Genomic DNA, 12,467 nt, shown 5'->3' with positions numbered 1-12,467 from the left:
ACTCAGATGTGTATGTCACTTGATTTTTTTTCCAGACTGTCGTTATCTATTTCACTTTCCTATTTTCTACCCTTATTTTCAAGACAGAAAGGAAACCCAGAGTTCACTAGACAAGACACATCGGAAGGTACTAGGAAGAGAAAAACACTGACTTACTATTGAAAAACTGACAGTAGTTTAATGTTAAGTAATGAAGTTGATTAAGAGGCAGGAAACCATAGACAAAGAAAGATTTTTCACCTCCCTTACTCACTTGATATCCCTAAGTTTTAAGTATTAAAATCAATACAAAGGGGTAGAAGTGGGTAGAAACATTTTCAATCTATCAACAGGGATGCTATAAAGACTGATGACTTCATATAAGCAAATATATGTAAGCCATACTATCAGAGGGAAGAGCAAATACAGTGAAAACAATCAGTAATTCAAAACTCTTTCTTTGTGACTTTGGGATAGACCCAGAGACAGACCAGGTTAATTCCCTGAGATTCTACAGGTAACTTATTAAGCAGATAAAATGAAGTTACGGATGATGAAGGGTTGCTTATCTTAATATAATATTTCTGAATCTTCAGTTTTGAAGCATATAATATGCATACGTATTTACTTAATAGAAACAGAGGCTCTGATAAATTAATATCCCAAGATTCCTAACATAGTAAATCTGCTACGGAGATGCCAGCATAACCTATTGCATTCCTGGAGAGCTCTATTCAGAAATGTCTGTATATTTACTTTTATGGGTGAAGGAAATGTACTACAATTCTGTCAACAAAGACAAAATAAAATCATGCCCTTAAAAAAAAGTGGCAGCAAAAAGTCTTAGACCAAAGGACAGCCCAATAATTTCGAATTAAAGAAATCTTATTCAAAACATATTTTAATGCAGCAGTAACAAAACAATGACATATTTTCTTAGTGTTTACAATCTCACAAAAGTCTTGTAGATACAGAACAAATGGAATGCAAATAAGCATTCAACCATACGTCATATAGACACAGCATTAAAAACCTTTTGAATTAAAAGAAGTGAAATTCGTTTAACTCTCTTTAAGTTTCAAAAACATGAGAAGCTGAGCTTTTGCATACATTAAAACCCCTTTGAAGTCAAAAGAATAATAAGAAAATTTAATGTACATGCAACTTTAAAATATATACATTACTTTAGGTCAAAAAACCCCAGCAAAATAAGATACTGCAGTAATTTTAACACATATTGACACAGAATTATTTTTTTTAAGTAAAAAGGCATCTCTTAACATTCATATCCCTTCTACTTACCATACTGGAGGGCTTTTAGTGGAAACCAAAACAGAATAACTGAGTGGAAGAGGCCATTTAAACAATGAACCCAGAAAACCTAAGGGAAAACAAAAATCCATGAGAACCATTTGCGATAAACTAGCTCTATGAACTCTGACCTTTCTTTTTATCTGTGGGCTAGATTCACAAAATGTGTTTCTGTCAGGCCACCACTGTGAACTAATAGAACTGACAGACACTTTTTGCCTCTTAGCCCTTCATGGGTCATTTATTTATTTTTATGTTTCCAAAAGTGTTTATTCAGTTTCACTTTTAATTTTTTTTTCTTTTTTGAAAACCTTGAAAGAATATACCAAGTTTAATACTTGTCTTATAAAGAAAATTAAAATTAAAACAGACCAAATTCCTTACATGGGAATTATTTCCATATTTCCAACAGAACTCTTTATACCTTTGGGATTCATTTAATCTTCCCATGCAAAGTTAGAGGTAAGGTCTCCTATAACAAACATAAAACACTCTGTGTTTAAAAAAATATAAGTATAAGCTTTTGAACTAAAAAAATGACTATAAAGTCATACAATCTTATTCAAAAGACTTTCTAAATTTTTCTTAACACCTGTCAAATGTTAAGTGGAATACTGCATGTCATAGATATTAACATTCATACAAGTCAACTAACCTACTTAAAGCAATTGCATTCTAAACACCATCATAAAACAATCCTGGTGCTTTCTTTGGAATGGATGTGTGAAAGAAAGTTATAGAAAAACGATTTGGAACTCTTGTAGCCTTCTGAACGGTAATTAACTTTTCTCATTTAAAAGTGCTACTTGCAAATGTAACTTTTGTTGTATAAAATTGGCATGTATTAATAGTTTTAAGCTGTTCAAACAACAGAAATTAAGTTGCCTGCCTCCCAAAATTTTCCACTGTGATCTCAACATCCTTTGTTAGCTTACTCAACTATACTGGATTGTATGATCCAATTTACGCTCCAATACATTACACATTTGAACTTGTGTTACTCATTAACCTTTGTCTCTTCTCCTTGCTATGTCATTACCACAAGTTTTATTTGACAGAAAGCACAGGTGGGTGCAAGAAAAATTAGTTCTACTTTTCCATTTTCCTGACCGATACTTATTGTCACATGCTAATCCTTTAACCTCTGTCATGACCTCATAACCTATGACCCTTTTTACCATAACAAACGTATGCATCATCATTCAAGGCAACAATGCTCCCCCACTCAGGACCCCCATCAACTGCTGTTTATACAACTATGTATTTTGTAGCCATTTGTCTCTGAATTTTCAAACACTTATATGGAATTTAATCATAGAATTTCCACTGAAATTAACAGAAAATTTAATATCCTACAAAATAAAATGATATAAATGTGGGTAGCAAGGTCTAAAACTAAAACATATTTGCTATTTAAAGAGATGTGTCCATAGTATAAATGATTTTAGCTGACTTGCATTTTCTTTGGATTTACAAATATCGAAGTTATTTTTGTTCTAAAAGATAAAGATGAGAATTTCTCCCACAATGAGTCTCCTAAATTCCAATTATCTGCTATTAAACATTCTAGATCCTTTCCTAGTACTTAAACAAGGATAAATATATGAAATTAATTAAGCCAACACAGTTTTTACATTTCTCATAAAATATTGTAATAGTTTTGCAGATATTTACATTGTTAAGTAATGTTGTACACATAAAAAGGCATGCTTGATTTCATTCCTTGTTTAAAAAACTATTTACATGTAGGGTGAGCTGGTATATTATTTATTTAGTCACCAACCCGATATACAGGATATCTACAAATAATCTGATTTTAGCTTTTCTTTACTGTATGAAGCCACAATTTTGTTTCTGAAGCAAGTAAAAATGGAACTGTGGAAAAAATACAATAGACAATCATGTAGTTGGATGTAGAAGAAATCTATGATATATTTATGTTTTTTTAAAATGGGCTGCATCTCATGTATAATCTATATAAAAATTGCTTTCCTTCTCAATGATGGGGTAAGGGAAGGGAGAGCGAAGGAAGGGAGGCAGAGAATTTGGAACTCACAATTTAAAAAAAATATCAAAAATTTTTTACATGTAATTGGAAAAAATAAAATATTTGGAAAAATAAAAGAAATAAAATATGCTGCATCTGATTCTTATCTAGTGGCATGAAACCATGATTCTTCTTCCCTTTAGTCCATAGCACTGTTTGTTGTGTGATATTAGAAACAACATGCCATCTATTTTTCAGAGAGCTCCATGAATTAGACAACACTGAAAAGTATCACATGGTTGGTGAAAAGAAAGGCACCATTTATATTGGCAGATCTCACTAATCCCTAGGATCATGCTAAAATACATACATACATACGAATATCTATAAAATCAAGGGATGAATTGAAAGTACAGTAAATTACACATGCAATAACTTTGTATCAATTCATATAATTCAGTGTATTTGTAATTATAATAATGACAAAACTCATAAATGTTAAAGTTTCAATATGGCATGATCTTTTTTTATAGTACGTATTCTTTTCCCATCTGTACGGAACCTATAGATATATGGAGGGAGAACCAGCACTGATGAAGAGAATGGTGAATATAAAACACTAGAAAAGAGAACAAGGCAGAAAGTCATGAAGCCTACAATTTTGGTAGATAAGAACAGTATCTAGGATAGAACTAGGCAAATAACCAGCACTCAAGAACTTTGTTATTTGAATAGATAGTAAAAGCCTGTGCTTCCCATATGACAGAGGATATAAACTCCAAAATGTGACTGTAGATTGTAATATTTCACATATGCTAATTTAATAGGGAGACAGCATAGCATAGGGAATAAAGTGATGGTCTTGAAGGCAGGAAGAGCTCGGTCTGGCCTTGACAATGGATGTATGACTTTGGGTGAGTCACTTAATCTTCCAGTGTTCTAGGCAACACTCTGAGGCTCTAAGTTGAAGGGAAGGTGATGGATGACTGGCAGTGGTGGAATCTGTTTCTTCCTATGGGAGCTGTTTATATCAATGACATCTCAGGTCTAGCTCATATCCCCTATCTAATTTAACATCTACTTTTGAGGCTTGGCAAAGTTGAATGTCATTATCTCTTTGTTCTTCCTCAAAGTCAAATATTTAAAGCCATAAATACAACCTGAAGTTTAAATTAAAACAACATAATTTTGTATGACCCAAAATTAATGGGGAATGATATAAAGCTCCACCCCCTACAAACTTAATGACAGCCCTCATTGTCCTTTGGTTCACTTTTCCACAGAGGTCAGTAATCCATTTCCACACAATGTTGCAAGTACATGAGACCAGAAGGCCAAGGGGACAATCACTTCTGACTACCCAAGACAGCTTCATTACCAACTAGTAAAAACCAAACACTGTTTGGTAGCAGTTATACTTTAAAAAAACAAAAAGCCTACCAATGTATTATCTTAAACAAACACACACACACACACACACACACACATGCATGTGTATTTTATACAAACATATATATGTATATATGACTTGTGATCATCAAAGGCAACTTATTATTATTTATGATTCTAAGAGTAATCTCATCCTTTGAAGGCATATACCAAATAGGAATCTAAAAATTATCTGAATCATAAAACAAATTGTATCATGAGCCCAACTGAATTTTCCCCCTACCTTAGTGTTGAAATCCAATGCATTCTGAGACGTTTTGTATAATTCTGGATACTTCAGCATATTCTCTTTTCGACAAGATCTCTCAAATATTCCAAGAGTGAGTGGAGGCATTGCAGTAAACATCTAAGCCAGACAAAACACAAGTTTTTTAAAGTTTTAAGTGTAAGATATCATTATCAAGCAGCCAAATGAAGAATTATTTACCACAAGGTGATATAAGCAATCACAAGCAGCCTACATATCAAGCTTACCACGTTGTAAAGGCCTATACACCAGCGTTCAAACAGAATTTGTCCAGAAAAGCCATTTACAAAGGCAAACCAGATCTGAAAAAGACAAAACATAAAAATGTAAATCTGTCAGTTTGTTAGATACCTAAAATATCTTACGTAAGGCCACTGAGATTATATTTAAAATTTTATAGCTCTTCTCAACTAGATTTCAAAATAGCGTCTCTATTTTCACTTTATCTTTCTGCTTAAATGGATGCTTTCAGAAGGCACTTGTTATTTAGGTCAACAACCTAAATAGTTCTATTGACTACAACCTGATACTAACTTGAGTACAGATGGGTGGAAAATAGTTCTGTACTTAATAACCTCAAATTGGCTTTTAAATAATAAATTCAAATAAAATAAAAACTCTTTTCTAAAAGGCACTCTAAAATTTAAATATATGTGGAAATACATATGCATATATATATATATTTATTTATAAGAGGTTTTGAGGTACTTCAGGTATCTTGTGTTAATTTATTTTAATGGCATGCCCCACACTTTTTGTAGTCATGAAATTAGACACTTCACAAAACTTTTACACTTTAACACAAACTTTTAGAACATTGTAAATTAGAATACAGAATTAAAATCCAAGTTCTTGACTTTTTTTAAACTAAAATTTCATACTCTGGTAAGAAAAGTTCATCTTCAGCATTACTAAGGCATAATGTTCTCCTAGCAACATTGATATTTACAGTTATCCTCTAACTTGGATCATTGACTTTGGGATGCCAATATTCAAAAGCAGAAAAAAAATTTTATTTCAAAATATTCAAGTCAAATGGAAAAAAAATTACATAGTAGAAAGGAAGAAGTTAACTTTTTAAAAAAGGGAGTTAAATACTGTTTTATGTTCGTAAATGCTTTCTTACAACAGTGAAAATAAAGTAGGAATATAATTTAAAATCAACTTTATCTGAAACAGTAGAGAGGTTGGCTCAGCAATAAGATTACATAGACAACAAAAACAAAATCTGTTAAAAGAAAGCTGGCCTGACATGCTGGTCAAGTGAATTTTAGAATCAGTGTTGCAGAGACTTTGCTACACTTCACGTTTCATTTAACCTCATTATGGAAGCATGAATTGCTACAAATTCACCATTTATCAATATGTGCCCAGGCTGGCCCCCAGATGAAGAGCTCCTGTGCACAAGCTGGTCTTCCTCCTTTTTATCATGTAAGGGAATGAGTGAACATGTATAAAAACAAATGTTGCCCTCGTGAGATGGAAAAGACAACAAAGTACCAAGCACACATGCAAAATAAGTCTAAATTATGTTGGGACTGTGACATAAATGGACAAAAAAACCACATGTACTTTCAAATTTGAAGCTGAGATTGTAACTGCGCATGTCATTTATTTGTCTAAAAACTCTGAACAGTGTGGCCCATAATGGGAGTGGGAGAATTTGCCCATGTAAACTTGAAATATCTTGGCATCTCCATTTGAGCTAAGATTATTCCTCAGGGTTGTGCTTTAAAATTTTTTTTGCATAAGTATACGCAAATTGATGAGATAGACTTTAATGCTGTCTATTGTGTTGCACGTTTGGCCTTTTGGAAATGTGGATTATGTAAATACATATTTGTGATACCCACTGTGACAGTAATGGTCCCCCTTCAAAGCCACTACAGCCTATTGTATTAATACATACTAAGAAGCTCTTTCAGAGTTCTTAGAGTATCATGGAAATACATACAAGGCCTTAAAAAAAAACAAACTTTCAATTATCGTCTCAGTAGACTATGGGGAATCTTTCCAAGCACTTGTGGTGTGAAGAGGACTGATGTCTTTGCGTACCAAATTCACTAAATGGACATAATTTAAGCTTGAGGTTTTTCTTTATAAGTACGTATGAAGAATATGCGGTAATCAATTTTTTGAGGGAGAGAAAGAAAACATTGGAAATGTGAATAGCAGCTTCTTGTTTATACAAAAATATCAGTATGGATCAAAAAGGCTATATAAACAGAAAATGAGAAAAACCTCAACAAAACAAACTGCAGAGTTATGCATAAATCAATATTGTTACTTTAATAATTTTAAACTTCAAAATAAGTTTCAACTTTCAAATTAAACTAACACATCTAAGCTCACACTACATTTTAATTACAATTTAAAATGCATCATGTAGTGCCTTGTGGTAGAAGTGTTGAGATACTTAAACTGGCAGTGTTAACACATTCTTACCTTTAGTATTTTATCTACTAAAAGTTACTGTGAAACAAATTCACTTCCTTCTAAAAATGCCTTTTAGTGTTTTAAATCAACATCATTTTGGAGTTTAGTAAATAAAAGTATAAAATGCCATGTAAATAAAAATTTTCATGTAACACCACTGTTATTAGTTATCTCTAAATTAGAAAGACAGTTTGCATTTGCAAAAAAACCTTTTTCTTCAATGTAAGTAATATTTCAACCCTGCAGAATAATCTTTTTGTTACTTTTAATCTTGTGAATATTATGCTATTCAGGGTTTCTTTAGGATCATAATATTAATACAGTTTAAGGAATAACCTGATACTAAGTAAAAGAACGCCTAAATTCACATAAAAACATTAAAGTTTTGTCTTGAACTGAACCAAAACCAAGGGATTTAGAATGAGAGCATGACTACTCTGAAGGATTCTATAATATTTACAGCAAACACTCTCTCCAAAGTAACTTGAATGAACATATGAATGCTGGTATGTAGTTGTTATTTGCAGCTACTTTATATTGAGACTCATATGAAAATGAGATCTGGATATTTGATTGCAATTTAAAGGAGCAAAACAGATTATGATAACAAACTACCTGTCCATCTATACCCTTCTCTTCAAGATCCCCTCCCACCAAAATAAGAAGGAAGATGGAAAGGATGTAAGAAAAGACAGTTATAAAAGTAATTTTGTAAGTTATCCATATTAATATGCTCAAGACAATTTCTTTATTAGTAAAGAAACTTCAGACCTGCATCTCTCTGTATTATTTTCTAAATTCCAAGGCACAGCAGAGGCGTGGCAGCAAAAGCCCCACAGACATGTTCCTGATGTAGCATTTCTGCATATTAAACAGCAGCTTACAAATAGTCAATGAGTTCTCTGCTCCCACGCCTGATCAGCACAAAAAACTGAAAGGAAAGATTCAAGACTGGCAGTTGTCCTCACTAGGGACATTCAATGATGTATTTTCTGTCTATTCATTCACAGTATTGACATGAGCCATTAACATCTGCAGAACTTGTTTTAGCTGGCAAAAGTTGGGTATCTGGGAATTGATTTAAAAGGTCAACTTGTTTCCAAGATAGCTGAATTACATTTCTTTAAAATACATTTCCATGAAGTTCGAAAAGAAAAATACCTTAAAATGAGATTTCCCTAAGGTTCATAACCTGTTTCCTTTTTTGAGTGTAAAGAATTTGATAAGTATTAAAGTATTAAATCTCTCATGATGAACTTTCAAATTCAAAGCCAAATAAAATCAAAGACTAACCAGCTCTGAATTACATACCCTCTGGAGTATACAACAGGCCATTCAAACCTAGTTATCATTAATTTAGGTTAAAAATACTTCATTTTCTTTCTATTAGTCCCCAAATTGGAGTCATTTAATTGTTTAATGTCAAATAATCTTGACTAATATAAAAGATCCAGTCTTGATTCTCGTGATTCATTTTTTTTAAATTATATTTTTGTAAATTGATTTATTGTTGGCAGTAGTTATACTCCACACATTTTTAACCCATGACCTCTACTAGGAGTTTTATAAGAGAAATCCATTAGGAGATATTCTTTTAAAACTTTGGGGTAAGGGAAAGAGAAAATTAGGAAAACAGGGAACCTAGAGTCTGTTTTAAAGCATTAAATTATAGTCTAATCCAGTCCAGTCTCCTCTTCCTACATGACTTTGACCTCAGCCCACTGCCCATGAATAGCAACTATCTAAGGTATATACATATGTATGATGAAGTAACTAGATGGGTTGTATGTCTGCTTATATGATACAATTTGGGCAAAATTATACATAAAACACTGGCATTTTCAATGCTCCTAAGTTGCTTGATGTTATAAAAGCCCATCTCTACTACCAAAATTCTTACATGCCTATGAAACTCAGAGCATCATGATCTCAGAAGAATAAAAATGGTAAGTGACCCAGAAGACAATGGAAAGCTGCACAGTGCTATAAATATAACTTGTAGCAGGGTCCCAATGATGAACTATATAGAAGGACTGACACAGAAGTCTTCATTAAGGACATGTGTGACTAGTAAAGGAATCAAAGTAGTTATACAGAGAGTTAGGTACAGCGTGTGAAGCAGATCTAAGGGCTATATATTGTTCTCCCTGAAATACTAAAAGAATCACAGGATGAATGGCCACTAGACTGTTGGGTGGGCCTTTGAAGAAAGTCCATAGATAAGAATCTCAAAAGGGGGAGAATACATGGAGGGGCTGTAATCTATGAAAGTGGAAGAAATGCCCAGATTGATGAAAAATTGCCCAAATTGATGAAATCTAAACAACAAAAAGCTAAATATAATGCTTATCTAAAGACTACTTGCTTATCTATTCAACAATTGATTTACTGTTGTGTGTTACGAAGGTGTTCAAGAAAGGTTAATTTTGTTGCTTTCCAAAGACAGGCCATTACATAGCACGGAAGAACAGTGAATAAGTTCATAAATTACCTTAAATGTCTGTTTAAAACAAGCTAATTATTTGGTTTGCTTACTCCACATGTTTGCTTTTACTGGCCATTAAATAAGTGGTACTTGTGTTTTTCGGGGATGTCTGAGTTATACTAGTTTTACATTTTACACCAAGTAGTGAAGTTCACTTAACATTTTCATACAGTTCACTTCTGATAAAGGCATGAGATCTTAGGATAACAGGATGACAGACTTAAAGTCGGAATAAGCCCTAGAGGCTTTCAAGTCCCATATCCTCTTTCTGTAAATGAAGAAACTGAGGCTGGCAGAAGTTAGTTAGGTGGCTTGCTTAGGGTATTAAGCTAGTGTCTGAGGAAGGATTTTAACCTCTCTTCTTAACTCTTAATAGAACAAACTCTCCTCTACTCCCTAATACCATAGTTTAAACCAATGAATTCACAGCTTTTTCTAAACGAAGTAAAAACAGCTGCATAATTCATGTACCAGGCCATTGGTCATCTCTATTGGAATATTAGGTGGCACATTTTGTATAAAGTATCAAATTATATTTTCATATTTTATTTTGTTAGACTACCCTTTTTCATCTTTCCCTCTGCAGTGTAGAAATGCACAGTCTCTCTCATTCTCTGATGCACAGATTTTGGACTCAGTAGCATAATTGATTCTAGGAAGGCCCTTGGCTGATTTATGAGGAGGTGGGAGAATCTTACTCAATACTTCCTTGATAGTAGTGGAAGATGGAGGATTTACCCCAAGCTGTGGAGGGCACATGGACATGCCATGTAGAGCTGGAGAGAACTGGGCAAAATTTTTACAAATTTGTTCACATATCACCAATATCTACATGGTACCGATATGTCTTCTGTTGACAAAAAAATTCAATTTCCATTTTTAACAAAAGGAAATATGGATTTATATATTACCTACTACATGTCAAACACTTTTTAGAAATGAAATCTCTTTCGACCCTCACAAGAACCCTGAAAAATTTTTACACTTGCCAGAAGCCATTAGGTTTTAACAATTTTAACTATTTTCTTTTGTTCATTTATGGATAATGCATTTGCAAGCAAAGTGGGACTTTTTGTTGCCTTTTGTTTTGGAGTGCTTTTCAGTACTAAGGCAATCAAGTCCCTTGACTGAGTCTTGAAGGCCTGTTGCTAATTAGGTCAGGAGAGGTGTGAAGCTCTCCAGAGGAGTGAAGCTCTCTGACTCTGAAGAAGTGTATATATATTCTGAAGTTAGCATTCTGTTTGGGGCTCATCACTGGAAGAGTTTCGTGTGATTTGACCAGACGAGACTTTGGGTAGCTGTCAGAGCCCCCTGGCTTTGAAAACCCAGATGTTGTTGCTTCTCTCTCTGGTAACTGTGTATGTATTGCTATGGTCAGACAGACAGAAGCCTGTCTATTGATCTGTGTTATTTTGCTCTGTTTATAATGTCTGTTTGTAGTTTCTGTTTTCTCTGAAGTTAAGGGTGCTGAACTTAGTTCCCCTGAACTAAGTAAATGATATATGTATTTTAACTAAAGTGAGATTGTAAACCCCTTAAAGTTGCTTTCCTTAGAAAAGCAGATCAAAGAACCTGGGCTAGTAGCCTTCCTGTTATTGGCCTTACACAGCCACAGTAGTGGCAAGTAGCATTGGTGTTACAGATAAGATAAATCATTTAAAAAAATTATAGAATTAAGATAGTAGTACATTTGGTTTTAATACTTTTCAAAATTTGGATGTGGAGTTTCCTAACAAAAAGTTACAAGAATGAAGGACCATAAATTTAGAACCAAAAGATGCTTTTTGACATCATCTAGCCCATTCCCCTCATTTTTATAAGATGAGGAAACTAGGGCCTGATGAGGTACAATGACCTGCCTAAAGTCACACAAGTGACAGATTTCAGAGTTAGGTTTCGAACTAATATTCTCTGGCTCCATACCCACTGCTTTTATAACTGTGCCAGTCTGCTTTCAGTCTTAACAGTTATTGGGCTCTTACCTCGATAATATAGAGCACTATATTCTTGTAGAAGCAGTAGAGGATACATTTGGACACTCGGTTGTAGTTCCAGGCTCCATGGACCATCAGTAAGTTCTTCAGATACTTGAACTGAAATAACAGTATCAAAATTATTAATAAGGCCCAGCCCTATAACTCAACTTATCTAACAAGGGTCACCCATTACAAAAAATAATATCTTACCTGTGCAATGGAGTAATCAGAAGAATTAGCTGCTTGCAGTCCTTCATTGCCACTTATGCCAACACCAACATGTGCTGTCTGTATCATGCTAACATCATTTGCTCCATCCCCAATTGCCAGTGTTATGACTTTAACTTGTTTTTTAACCATCTCTACAACTTCAGATTTTTGCAGAGGTGATACCCTTAAATTGAAAGTAAAAATTAACTCAAACTTTTGAAAAAAAGACATTCTGAAACCAACCACCTGCTCTAAACAAAATCAAGGATGCACTATATCTAAATGGATGATGACATGAAGAATCCCTAGGGACAATGCCTTGGGTCCTAAGCCTTATAAGAATTTGACCTTCATTTTTTTAGTGTATTTTTTTAAAAATGAAAAATT

The 12,467-nt window shown here is 33.6% G+C and overlaps 1 protein-coding gene across 1 annotated transcript in view; it reads right to left on the bottom strand.

The window, feature by feature from the left end:
- Nucleotides 1-12,467, bottom strand: part of ATP8A1 (ATPase phospholipid transporting 8A1) — a 297,433-nt gene that overhangs the window by 65,506 nt on the left and 219,460 nt on the right. Inside the window, exons 26-30 of the mRNA XM_036763200.1 lie at nucleotides 12,081-12,264; nucleotides 11,877-11,987; nucleotides 5,201-5,275; nucleotides 4,950-5,072; nucleotides 1,282-1,360 (exon numbers count right to left, since the gene is read on the bottom strand). Coding sequence (XP_036619095.1) covers nucleotides 1,282-1,360; nucleotides 4,950-5,072; nucleotides 5,201-5,275; nucleotides 11,877-11,987; nucleotides 12,081-12,264 — 572 coding nt within the window. The remainder of the gene's footprint in view (nucleotides 1-1,281; nucleotides 1,361-4,949; nucleotides 5,073-5,200; nucleotides 5,276-11,876; nucleotides 11,988-12,080; nucleotides 12,265-12,467) is intronic.

This window comes from Trichosurus vulpecula, chromosome 6 (assembly GCF_011100635.1).
Source record: "Trichosurus vulpecula isolate mTriVul1 chromosome 6, mTriVul1.pri, whole genome shotgun sequence".
NCBI classification, from domain to species: Eukaryota; Metazoa; Chordata; class Mammalia; order Diprotodontia; family Phalangeridae; genus Trichosurus; species Trichosurus vulpecula.
This window is presented reverse-complemented; position numbering and strand designations above follow the sequence as displayed.